This window comes from Mustela putorius, unplaced genomic scaffold (genome assembly GCF_011764305.1).
Source record: "Mustela putorius furo isolate JIRA1106 unplaced genomic scaffold, ASM1176430v1.1 tig00003896_pilon_pilon_pilon, whole genome shotgun sequence".
NCBI lineage: Eukaryota > Metazoa > Chordata > Mammalia > Carnivora > Mustelidae > Mustela > Mustela putorius.
Window position 1 is genome coordinate 2,854,673 of NW_025422045.1, and position 14,135 is coordinate 2,868,807.

Sequence of the window (14,135 nt, forward strand, 5' to 3'; positions counted from 1 at the left end):
TTAATTTTTTCCTCTACTTTAACATCTTCTTGAGCCAGGCTCATCGTTATTAATATCTTTATTCTAAGACGTCCTCCTAACAATGGGATAACCTATAGGTTATTATGTTATTGTGCCATTGTTCCTACATAAAATATTTCCATCCTGCAATATTCTGTCAATGTCTCCTCCTTTCTCTACTATTACTTTATTTTACCCATACATAAAAGCATCCCAACAACATTTTATTTTCTGGTCCTTAGTTGTAGTTGACAGAAATCTAGTCCTCAGATAGCATGTAATAAATTCACATGGTGCCTAGTACTTAGAAGCTTCATGGGAAATTTGAACATCTGACACTTAAAAAGAGAAGTTATCTTATTAGTTGTATAAGACAATGTCATTAATCTCATGAGATGCATAATGAAGTCTTTAGTGGTACAACTTACTTTCAACTGGTTCAGAGGAAAAGATATATATAAATAAATACATATTTTTTCACATATTTTTTAAATGAGCAATAAAGCAATCATGGCAATAGATAACCATTAATAAATTTAGATCAAAGGTATACAAATGTTAATTGGACTATATTTGCTTCCAACCTCTCAGAAAGTATAGAAGCTTTTAAGATACAAAGTTAGGAAAAAATATATATTGAGTAAATGTCTATGTATACAATTGGTAAAGGATAACTGGATTGGATCTATTAAATGGAAAAAACACAACTAATTTCAAAACTTAATTAAAAAAAAAACTGGAGAAGTAAAGGAATACCATAAAATTACCTACTTGCAAGAGTAGTAGAAAAATGACCAGCAAGTTCTAAAAAGCAGAAAAAAACATACATTGGTCTCCTTGCCACTGGAGAACTTAGAAAGTATCTCCCTTTTTACAGTTTGAGAATAGTATTTTTATTTCCTGTAAATTTTTTCAAAGTCTGGTGACTTTGGACACTGGTTTTTACTATAGATAATCTACTTTAAAAAAATACTTGTTTCCTCAGGGCACCTGGGTGGCTCAGTGGGTTAAATCCTCTGCCTTTGGCTCAGGGCATGATCGCAGGGTCCTGGGATCAAGCCCCACATCGAGCTCTCTGCCCGGCAGGGAGCCTGCTTCCCTTCCTCTCTCTCTGCCTGCCTCTCTGCCTGCTTGTGATCTCTCTCTGTCAAATAAAATAAAATCTTTAAAAATAAAAATTTAAAAATACTCGCTTCCTGATTACTGCATAAACACATAACTTATATCTCACCATCCAGAGATTGTGTATCCTCAAGCTTTTAAAAAATGAACATACACAAATTTATGACAAAATTGATATAGTATTATAATAAAATGTCATATAAGGTTATTTCCTCTTTAATTGTAAACATTTTCTAATGTAAAGAAAAAAAAAAAAAAAACACTTGATGGACCAAAAGCCAAATGGCTCAAATATTATAAGTATAAAGAGTCTAAACTGATGGCAAAATAATTCAATCTTTGTACAAAGGCAGAATCTAACAACCTCACTATACAATGCCTTTCAAAGCATGAAGTATGTTTCTCGGAGGCACTATGGTGTTTAAGAGCATGAATTCTGCAGCCAGACTGATGAGATTAAATCCTGGTTTTCTCAAATAGCTATTGACTTCTCTGACACTGAAGAAGTTATTCTCCCTGATCCTGCTCCCACATTTTTGAAATGAAAATAACAGAACCTATCTTACAGAGATGTTGTAAAGATTGGGATAATACACAAAATGCCCAAAAAACAGTGCCTGGCATATAATAAAAATTCCATGAATGCTAGACATTACGAATATTTTCCATTTTTCATGGGTAGGTAGCATCTTACTTTCTATGGATTCTGCAAACAAAAGCTTCCTTCCCAGCTTCTGAATCCAAAGCCTACAAGCTTCTGTTCCAATCTAAATTAAATATAAGATTAGGACAAAAAACAAAGAATAAAAATTTCATTAACAACAAGATGAAAAAATAATCAGAATATATCTTGCTAATGGTAGGTCAATATCATCATCTTTGTGTATAATAGCAAAAGTACATAACACACTTTCTTTTCCATATCAAAGAAACTTTATTCTACAATTTTAAGAATGGGGCAGAAAAATCAGCAAACATGTTTTGACATTACAGATCTTCCTATTTACAGAAAAACTCAATTACAATAAATGAGAGGATGTGTAAGAAGCTAAGGCTGGCACATTTCCATTCCTCAGAAAAATTACTTGTAATCAAGTTGTTTTCAACAGACTTTTCACTTGTATAATTCTAAAATTAAGTACCAAGAGCATTTTTCCCCAACATAAAAGTGTATTTCCTTCCTGAGAAACTTGAGTCATCAACTTTATCTTAGACATCACACTGTGTTGACCAATGCTTCTTATATTTGATATATACTCACTCTGATCTTGAAGCAGTAAATACCACTAACAAAACTGTTCTCTTGTATGACAAAGGCAGACTTCTAGGAACTATCATGTCCTATATTTCAGCAATATATGTAAGTACCCTTACTGTATTCTTAGAAAAGTTACTTCTGGGGGGCCTAGTTGGCTCATTCAGTTAAGCGTCTGCCTTTGGCTCAGGTCATGATCCCAGGGTCCTTGGATCCAGCCTTGCACTGGGCTCCCTGCTCATCCCTCTCCCTCTACCTGCAGCTCTCCCTGCTTGTGCTCTCTGTCAAGTAAATAAATAAAATCTTAAAAAGAAAAGGAAAAGTTACTTCTACAAAGTGACTTCAAACTTAAGCCACAGTATCAACTTCTTCACTAGAAATGAGTCAGATAATGTTCTACAAGCAAATACCTATACCCAGCAGTTTCAATGGAAGTTCAAGACAATAGGATATGTCCTACAATTAAAAGCATATTTCAAAACACCCACTTTTTGAGATGAGCTGGTTTCTAAAAATGAGGCTAGCTGGCTCAGAAGTTAAAATAACAGTTAAAATAATTTAAAAAGCAGCTCTTTTTTAAATTATAAACTAAATCACAAAGGGCATGAGACATCAATGATTAAAACATACTGAATGTATTAAATTTCTAACACTAATGTATGAACTGCAACTTAACAAATTCAAAAATGAAACACGTACACATTTAGATTTCTAGGCTCATCTGAAATGCCTTTATACCATTTCAATAAGTGCAGCCACACGTATAGACAGTAACCCATGTAAGGGACAGTGACTTTCAACCTACCTAAATAAAATACGCGCACACACACACACACCACACACATACACACACACAATGGGTTCAGCCACAACTCCCCTGCTGGTGTATATCTACCACACACCCACATTTCATCCTAAACCCATTCTCATTACTTCTCCCTTCTCCCATATGAAGCCCCAAAGCATCTACCTCTACCTCCTTCCAGGAAATACAGATGTGCAAATAAAACAATTCTGCCAAAGGTGTTAATGATGATAATAAGAGGAAGCGAGAGTGGAGTTATAAAAAAGATATGAAAGCCTTTGAGAACTTATGCATTAATATTTTGAAGAAAATATTTTGTGAAAAGTTGAAACTGAGTAGAACTAATTCTGAAGATAGAAATGTAAAGCTGCTGGCTGAGTCTCTCAAAACTACCCCAAAGAAACTAAAATCCTACCAATCTATGGCTCTTCTAACGAGCAATTGGTTTGTTCTGGTTTTGAAATAATCCTCACTGAGTTCTCAGTCATTCAATTACTATTATAAAATAATTAACAGAATCAGATTTACTTCCCAGCCACAAACTAGAAGATGAAGAATGGGAACTGCTAGAAGGTAAGGGATAGAGCAAATTTTTCAGAGCTGCAGCACAAAGAACACTAGGAGAAAAAGGTTTCAACAGGATAGAAATATGGAAGCTTATGAAACTTGAGTAATCAGTTAAGACAGCAGCTATCAGAAATTTTTAAAAAATAAAGAAAGAAAGGTAAAAAAGACTCAAATTTCCTCTGGAGCAGGGTTTCTCACTCTCAGCACTACTAACATTTTGGCCAGACAAATCTTTGTTGTGAGGGGCTGTCCTGTGCATTGTAAGATGTTTAGCAGCATCTCCAGCCTCTACCCACTAGATGCTAGGAGCATCTCTCCAGGTATGACAACCAAAACTGTCTCTAGACTATAAATATTTCAGTGTCTGCTCTGCATATACACTTTAACTACACATTAATTTTTTGAAAGATTAAAAACTGCATAAATACTACCAGGCAAATTGTTATTAATAAGTATTTTTAAATATTAATGTATTAATATTAATAGTGATTAATTTTAATTAATTAATGATTAATATTAAATGATAAAATTGTGGAAAGGAATTATGGATTTTCTTAAGCTCTATTTTCTAATGCTTGGTATCAACTTTCTAGCATTTCAATTTTTAGAAATACATTTTATCCATCTATATTTTGAAACTAATAGATTCCAAATGAAAGTAGGCCTGGAAACAACATAATCTTTATAATATCTGTATAACATTTTGCAGCCTCCAGCATTTTTACAAACTTATCCCAATTAACTCCTAGGGAAAGAGGTAGCAAAGTAATATCCCATTCAATTCATAAGTATAGGACCCCATCTGTATTCTTACGAAAACTAAATACAAAGTTCAAATATGTGTATTGTATCCCTTGCCATCATCCATGCATGCAAAGATGGATAGAAAATTCTGCCCTGGGGGGCGCCTGGGTGGCTCAGTGGATTGAGCCTCTGCCTTCGGCTCGGGTCATGGTCTCGGGGTTCTGGGATCGAGCCCCGCGTCGGGTTCTCTGCTCGGTGAGGAGCCTGCTTCTCTCTCTCTGCCTGCCTCTCTGCTTACCTGTGATCTCTGTCTGTCAAATGAATAAATGAATAAAATCTTTAAAAAAAAAAGAAAATTCTGCCCTGGGGGCGCCTGGGTGGCTCAGTGGGTTAAGACTCTGCCTTCAGCTCAGGTCATAATCTTGGGGTCCTGGGATCGAGCCCCACATCGGGCTCTCTGCTTGGCAGGGAGCCAGCTTCCCCTCTCTCTCTGCCTACTTCTGCCTACTCGTGATTTCTCTGTCAAATAAATAAAAATTAAAAAAAAAAAAATTCTGCTCTGAAAATCATATATGTGCATTTGCCAAAGAGCCTAATTCCAACTTAATAACAAATACACACCTGCAAAAATATACTTGTTAACGCATCTTTAATTCTAACCTCTCCCAGGCGCCTGGGTGGCTCAGTCACTTAAGCATCTGACTCTTGATCTCAGCTCATGTATTGATCTCCGGGTCATGAGTTTAAGCTCCGCGCACAGGGCTCCACACTGGATGGGGAACCTACTTTAACCAAAAAAAAAAAAAAAAAAAAACCCAAAACACTAACCTCTCCCCTCCACTCCAAATTCACCAAACTTCTGCCTCACAACTCTAGAGCAGTTCTTCCCAAATGTGCAGCCAAATATTTCTGAAAGACTATGCAAAGTTTTAACTAATCCCTAACAAAAATATTAGATTGCAAGTCGGATAAAATCCCCAACTATGACACACATCCCTAACTAGAACCTACATAGATTCAAAACTTTAAGATGCCTTATTTTCAACTTCGAAGACTTAAGTCCTCTAAGTTTGATGAAAACACATTCTCTCCAATGCAACAAACTCTGAAATCTAAATTCCACACAGTGAGACTTCAGTAAATTTTATTAGCTTCATGTTAAACTTCTGCCAAGTTTTATCAATTTTTCTTCCATGAGATTTCTTTTCTATCCTTATTTATTTCTACAATTGCTATTCTAATACAGAACTCAAACACACAATTCATCAAGGAACTAATTTATTCCTTACTTGTGTCATACTCCTCTACATGGACTCCAACCAACATTCCGTAACACTCTACCTTGCAGTTATAATGGTTTAGAATATGAATATTTGGAGTCCTGGCTATCATGGCCATGGAGACTCCATTCCAGGAAAGAAAACCTACGAGCACCTTAGTAGACTATTATGCCAAACACTTTTCTCAAAAACCTTTCCCCAACTGGGGAAATAAATCCTCATTTCAACTGCAACTATAATACGTAATTGGAACTGTATTTTACATCTCGGCATTTCTGTCTATGCTGACAAATTCTGTTTTTTACTTCTCACTCAAGACTAGAGCTTCATGACTCCTACTAACCACAGACATACAATAAACCGGTAACTAAACAGCAACGTTCCCGCTGTACACATTCTCACACTGTTTACTTGGAATTATAATAGCTTTAGAATGAATTCACCCAGTATCCGAGGGAATCTACATTCTCTAAGAACAATTCTCAGTATTGCTGTTTCTTGCAACCTAGTTGGACAGGACTCTCTCCACAGTACCAAGGCAAAACCTTCACACTGCTGGATATCACTATTACTGCCCTCATAGGAATTGAACTGGCAGGATTATTACAGTTTTCCCATTTATTCTTATTAGCACTTTTTTCCCCAGTATAAAGATTAACAGCTTTCTTTTCCCAGTATAAAGATTAACAGCTAAACTAGTTAGAATTACCACTACTGAATTTTTATTCACATTTTAGAGTTGCTTGGAAGAATCACTAATAATCATTAAATAGATCAATTCCTCCAAAACAAAAAAAAAAACAAAACAAGCAATAACAAAAAAATAATAATAGTACACAAAACCTGAGGCTCCTTACCCAAGCATGTCACACAGAGTTGCCCACATGCAAATAGACCAAATGCAAATCAATTCCTAGAATTTGGAGCATCTGCCCTATGACTTGGGGCTCAGATTTGAAACCACTGCACTCTTCCTTCCACGGCTTTTTGCATCTACAGTTTGTCTCCCCCAGTTAGTGACCACATAGTCCTCTCCTGGAAACTTGGGTTAGCAGCTATATCCAGTGACTACTTGCCCTGCCCAACAACTTCTCCACACACACAAATTCCATTTTTGTTACTTCACCTATATATTTTAAATTAGGCCATCCCCAAAATACACTTCCAACATTGGCAAAAGTTTTCTAACCATTAGAATGTGATACAATTCAAAGACAGACAATTCAACTTTATGCAATCACAAACTCACCAAATCTGTAACACACAACAGTTACCTTACTACAAACTAACCATAAAACAGGGTGTCATAGTATCCGGAGCCTCTGTCATCTACCTCTTACCTAACTGCTCCCTTTAAATACTGAGAATATTTTTCGTAACTTACAATTTGCATTCCTGCAGAGGATACTACAATTGCACATTTTCAGGTATATTTAATATCAATAATCTAGTATACTAGTTTGGAACCAAAGTACTCATGATTCAGATCTAGAAAAGGATCTACCTACAACCAAATGAGTTTGTGTTTTATTTGGCTTGTCTTCCTGGTTATCTATCAGGTTTTTTCTCTCCATTCCACCCTGCCTCATTTTAACTACCAAAATACATTAGTACATTATCCTAAATGTTCAGAAAAGGGAACCTCAACACTAAACTACACAAGCCAAAGCATACACATTAAAAATAAACTTTTAGGGGTCCCTGCGTGGCTCAGTCAGTTAAGCATCTGCCTTCAGCTCGGGTCATGATCTTGGGGTCCTGGGATCAATCCCCATTTCTAGCTCCCTGCTCAGCAGGTAGCCAGGTTTCCCTCTGCTCCTTCCACCCCAACCCCACCGCTCCCCTCCTGGCTTGCGCATGCTCGCTCTCAAATAAACAAAATTTTTTAAAAAGTGAACACCAACTAATTAGAAGGTGATATTCTCAAGGTTTGCAAGAAAGCCAGGAATTTTAACCAAAAAGTTGGAAATACTATTGAAACTAGATAGAATAAAAAGCACAATCACTGGAATAAATTTAGAATACTCATTTCAATTGTTTCAGGGCAAGGGGGAAAGCCAGAAACTACAACAGAGGCTGGAACAATAATAGCTGTTCTTTACACTAAACTCCAATCATTTAAGAAAGATTGAAGTCGGAGCACCTGGGTCGCTCAGTGGGTTAAAGCCTCTGCCTCCAGCCAGGTCATAATCCCAGGGTCCTGGGATAGAGCCCCGCATCGGGCTCTCTGCTCAGTGGGGAGCCTGATTCCTCCTCTCTCTCTGCCTGCCTCTCTGCCTACTTGTGATCTGTCTGTCAAACAAATAAATAAAAATCTTAAAAAAAAAAAAAAAAAGATTGAAGTCAGCCCATTTCAAGAACACAGTAAATGTGTAAGTGTATCTTAGAAAAACTTCATCAAAAATTGCCAAAATTTTACAAGTCTGGTCTTAAAAGAAAAAGAGCCTAAGTTTTTACTTGCAAGACCCTCAACTGTTTTTTTTTCTGTGAGTTTCATCCAAGTAGAAAAAGAAATGGCTTATTTATTCATTGAAATAAAGTGATTTGGAAAAATGAGAACCATCATTCTTTAAGACCTTCAAATTGTTATTATGAAAAGAGGATTTTTTAAATATTTATTAATCTTATACTAAATAAAAAGAATAGAGTATGCCACAGCTTTTAACAAAGTTTTAAAACTACTGTATAAATAGGGACTCCTGCGGGGCTCAGTTGTTAAGCATCTGCCTTCTGCTCAAATCATGGTACCTGGGGTCCTTGGGATCGAGCCACACATCAGGTTCCTGCTCAGCAGGAAGCCTGCTTTTCCCTCTCCCATTCCCCATACTTATGTTCCCTCTCTCACTGTCTCTGTCAAATAAATAAATAAAATCTTTTTTTAAATACCACTGTAAAAATAAAGAATTAAAAAACATATTAAAAGTTGGGTAAGAGGTCACAGACAAAAAAACATTTTTAAAAGAATCGATCCATCTATGCAGGATGAAGCTGAGGCAAAAACACAAATAACATACAGGATCCACACAGGTGACAAAAATGAGTGAAGTAGGCCAAGTTTATTGCCAGTAGGAATGATAGTAACTGCACTGACTGATAAGCACATGCCCAGTCTAAAGAGGACAGCTATTGCTCTACCACTCTGCTATAGACAATGGGAATGCAGCCCAAGAACCTGGGTTTCCAATCCTTTCAAAAAAGAAAGAAAGAAAGAAAGATCTAAAAATCTATGAATTTCATTGAGGAATTTCCCAATTTTTCGATGTTGTTAACTAGTTGAAACCTAAAGATGCTGTGAATCAAACAAAACACATCTCTAAGGTGGGTTCAGTCCAGAGGCTACCTTTAAGCTAATGTGTGAAAACCGCCTTCAAAAGGTTATGAGGGGGCAACGGGTAAAAAGTTCAGGCCTTGAGGTCAAGCTGGCTTGGGTTTGAATGTCTAATTCACCACTGAGCAGGGGGGTAATGCTAAAGAAATCATTTCTTCAAGCCTATTTCTTCAACTGTAAAATACCACCACTCTCTCAGAAATGCTGAAAAGTGAAACTCCTAACAACAGTATCAGAAACAAAATAGACATCATAGAAATGTCCCTTACTCCCCCTCCTTAATCCTGCAAGTCCTTTGAAAAATTTAAGAAATCAGATAATTATTAAATAAACACCCTTGAAGATCATAAATAAGTTATTAAAAAAAAAAATCAGAAAACAGAGGTGCCTTCTATGGCCGTTTCCCTCAACACCTGCCTCTCAGAGAGGTTCTTTGTATACAGAAAAGATAGAGTTAACGTAGGGGATGGCCTGACTGGGCCTTAAAATGATACAGCTGACTGGATTATCAATCTCCAACTAAGGCAGAACTCCTTAAAGACAGAGACAAATCTGTCTCTCTTATTAAATTCATAGACCCTTATTTGCTGGTAGAAGTGAAAGAAATCGTTTAACCTTAAGCTTTGATACTTTTAATACTTTTGGCCAAACTTCCAGAAAACTTATTTTTAAAGAATGCATGGTATAAAACAAAGGATTTACGCCAAATTTTTAAACATAAAAAACATGCCATACTCTAAACTCCATTTTATGTGTGATTTCATCAAACCAAAGTACTATTGTAGTGAACTGACTACTAGAGCTGAAATATCGTTTGTCCTCTCAAGCATATCAATTAATTTTTAAAGAGAAAAGACAACTCTCCAAAATAGTCAAAAACACAAATATTTTGAAATTTGAAACACAAATATTTAGAAATTCCAACCAATTTCTAATGTATATGTTACAAATAGCTCAGATTCATATTTAAAAATAGTATATATTACAATAAAATTACAAATATCTCCATGTACCCAAAGGCTACAATCTTGATGCTAATTTTAAAATGAATGTTTTAGTGTCTTTTTTTTAAAGTTCTGCTTAAATGTGTAAGAGCTAATGCTTTAATGTTTAATGCAAAATGATACTTTATAAATGACTCCAGAGTTCTCAATTTAGATTTTTGTGTGCCAAGAATCTTAACCCACAAAAATTATGCTCTTAATTTACTTCTTCTTCAGCCATCAGGCTACACCAATTTATATTGATTGTTTCACACTTAAAAACAAAGGTCATTTTATATACTACCACTCCTCAGTAATTTACAGTACTTCATGTGTTTGTCTTACTTTGTACCACCTAATAGAAATCAAGAGTCTAACACCTGACTATAATCACAAATAGTGGTAACAGGCATAAGTAATGATTTGCTAGAAGTCACATTCTGAACATAAATACAAATGGTATAAAAAGGCCCTTATAAAGGGTCTCTAGCACACAATACTTCTTAAAACTAAACATCTTCTAGAAACTCTTAATCTAAAACGTACATCTAGCAAATGAACACCACAAACTACAACAAAAGTGTACCTACAAAGCAGCATTCTCGGACTAAGTAGAACTCAGGACAAAAACATGCTTGGCTCTGCAATCATAAGTTAAAGTGACAAAGAAGAACAGAAACAATACACTACATAAAATATAAATTATCAAATTAGACTAAACTCATCGGAAGCATTCCGGTAAATTTTTCAATTCAATTATCTTAAACATATTTGAGGTTTTTAAGTATACTTTGGGGCAAGTAAAAAACTTTACCTGAAATAAAGCACTTGACACAACAACAAAATTATGCAGCTGGTCCTAGGATCAGAAAAATCGTCTTCAAAACGTCTTCAAAACGATTCAAGTGATTATCTGCTTACAGTAAATTTAACTCCAATTTGGGGGTGGGGGGAGTTGCCACCGTCTGACAACTCACTAACTACACTGTACGTCTAACTCCACCTGAGACCTTAGGAAAACTCAAGTTGGGTCACCCAGGGACTTGTCCCTCTAAGAGACCCAAACCAAACAGCCGGTCAAAGAACATCCCGAAACGGCTCACCTCTTCCTCCCCACCAAACCCATTCCCCTGGGCAACAGAATGTTTTCACTGAACATAAACACACCCTCCTGAGAGCTCTCTCCATACACTCGGGCAGAGGCAGGGCTCTATAAAGAGCGGAAGCGACTCTTCTCAGAAAAGCAGAGGACCACCGTTACCCCTCCACGGGCGACCCCTCTGCAGAACCGGGTCAGTCTGGATCGCCGCGCCCGGTAAAGAACAATACACCAGCCCCGCCGCACACATTGCAACTTCCCACCAGCCTGCGCGGCGCTTCCCCTCGATGGAGCGGACTCCGGAATCCGCCACCCGGCAGAAGCTGGGGGCGGAAGGAGGGAGGTAAAGACCGCCAGCCCCACGGCGGCAGCCCGTCCGGCACCCGGCGACAGGCTGGAGGGATGGAGCCACCGGCCTGGGCTCCACGGCTCACGCCCGGCAACTCCGATCTCCAGACTGCTTCTCTGGGAGGCGACCCCCGCCTCCCCTGCCGCCGGGGCAGTGGGGGGCGGGGAAGGCCTCGGCGGAGGCTCGGAGCCTCCTTGGCCCGCCACGGAAGGGAACGCGGTCGGGGCGCGGGGGACAATAGGGAGCGGGGAGCGCTGCGCGCCGGAGTGGCGCCGCCGGCCGGCCGGGCTGACTGACGCGCCCGCCGCGCGGCGCGACTGGGCTCCGCTCGACCCGGCCGCCGCTGCCGCTGCGCGGTCCGCCGTGGTCAAGGCGTCCCCGGCGCTCGGGGTCGTGCCTCACCTCCCAGCCCCGCCGCCCAGGAGAGGAGCAGAATTAACACTCTCAGCAACACCATCTTCCGCGGCCGCCGCCTCCTCACGGGTTAACAGCAGCACATCGATCCGGAGGGAGAAGCTGAAGGGGCTTGGTCCGGAGTCTCTACGGGAAGCCGGGACCTCCCCCGGCAGGAGAAACGGCGAAGCACCTCCCTCTCGCTCCACTTCAGGGGCCGGCAAAGCTCCCAGCGCCTCCAAAACAGGGACCTCCCTCCCCCTCGTTCTCTTCCTTCCTCCCTTCCCCGCGTTCCTTCCCTCGCTCCTTCCCTCTTCTCTACCTCCCTCCCCCGAACCCCGGACCTCCGCCTCCTTCCTCACCACGTGATTCGCGGCGCCCAACCGGCAGGCCCAGCCGCACCCCTTCCTCCCGCCCCTCCCCCTCCCCCAGGCGCCCCAGGGGCGCGCGCATGCGCGCGAGGGCCGGTTCCCGGGCTGCTAGACCCGCCGCCGCTTCCTGTCCGCCGGCGGAGAGCTGGGATTGGGTTTAGGAGGCGGGGTTTCTCCGGGTCCCGCCCCCAGACGGGAGCGCATCTCCGCAGAGCCTCCCGGGCTCGCTAGTTCTTGGACTGTTAAGGACCGTCCCTAAGGCGAAAATGAAGAGTGAAAGATGTTAAGAGGCCGCTTTCTTCTTCTTAACTTCACAAGGAAGGGAGGTTTATTTCTTCCTTTTCTGCCTCTTGTGGTGCAAGACAGCGAAAGTAAAGTCCCAACAAGCGACAGCCACCAGAGATCAAAACAGACGAAAAGACCTTCAATTCCAGAAAGGAAAGACAGAGGCTGTGGCAGGTTTTTTTCTGAATTCTTTAAAAATTTGTCGCAGATCACGCTTTGGCCGTTCTAAATGCCCGCAGTCTAAACCATACGGTCCTAAATCTGCCCAAAATACGTCTTCTTTACCAGCTCTCAAGAGAACTCTCTGATCTTCACCCCAACTTCTTTGAAGCTCGTGTTTGGTTTATGTTTGGTTTCTCAGTAACTCACTTTAGTTCTTTAAAATCATATTCCTGGATTAAAGACTTAAACAAAGGACCTGAAATTGTAACACTTCAAGAAGAAAACTGGGAAAAGGCTCCTTGACATTGCTCTTGCCAGTGATTTTTTTTATTATGACACCAAAAGCACAAGCAACAAAAGCCAAATAAGTGGGACTACATCAAACTGAAAGCTTCTGCACAAAGAAACAATAAGCAGAATGAAAACGCACCCTATGGCTCAGTGGGTTAAAGCCTCTGCCTTTGGCTCGGGTCATGATCCCAGGGTACTGGAATCAAGCCCCACCTCAGGCTCTCTGCTCAGCAGGGAGCCTGCTTCCTCCTCTCTCTCTGCCCGCCTCTCTGCCTACTTGTGATTTCTGTCTGTCAAATAAATAAATAAAATCTTAAAAAAGAAAACGCACCCTACACAAGGAGAGGATATTTGTAAATCATATATATGATAAGTTAGTATCTAAAATAAATAGAGAGCTCATACAACTCAACAGCAAAGAAACTATCCAATTTAAAAATAGACAGAAGGGAGGGTCTGGGTGGCTCAGTCCTTAAGCATCTGCCTTCCACTCCGGTCATGATCCCAGAGTCCTGGGGTGGAGCCCTGGGCTCCCTGCTCAGGGAGAAACCGCCTTCTCCCTCCCACTCCCCCTGTTTATGTTCCCTCTCTTGCTCTCTCTGTCAAATAAATAAATTTTTTAAAAAATAAAAATAAAAATAGAGGACATGAGTAGACATTTTTCCAAAGAAGACATATAGATGGCCAACAAACACATGAAAAGTTGCTCATCATCACTAATCATCAGGAAAATGCAAATAAAAACCACCATGAAAAAATCACTTTATATCAGAATGATACAAGTAGAAAACTGAAGAAATAACAAGTGTTGGTAAGGATGTGGAGAAAAAGAAGCCCTTTTGCATTGTTGGTAGGAATGCAAATTGGAGCAGCCATTACGGAAAACAGTATGGAGTTTCCTCAAAAGGTTAAAAGTCAAGGTGCCTGGCTAGTTCAGTCAGTAGAGCATGCAGCTCTTGACCTTAGGGGTTGTAAATTCAAGCCCCATGTTGGCTGTAGAGATTACTTAAAAATTTTAAAAATCTTTTTTAAAAACTTAAAAATAGAATTACCATATGACCCACTAATTACACTAGAAATGTATAGAATTATTGAATCATT

At 39.6% G+C, this 14,135-nt stretch overlaps 1 protein-coding gene across 1 annotated transcript in view; it reads right to left on the reverse strand.

Annotated features, from left to right (window-relative positions):
• ADAM10 (ADAM metallopeptidase domain 10) overlaps positions 1 to 12,253 on the reverse strand; it is a 135,000-nt gene extending 122,747 nt beyond the window's left edge. Inside the window, exon 1 of the mRNA XM_045067498.1 lies at positions 11,935 to 12,253. Within this exon, the coding sequence (XP_044923433.1) occupies positions 11,935 to 11,989 (55 nt within the window). The 5' untranslated portion in view covers positions 11,990 to 12,253. The remainder of the gene's footprint in view (positions 1 to 11,934) is intronic.
• Positions 12,254 to 14,135: the final 1,882 nt, after the last annotated feature.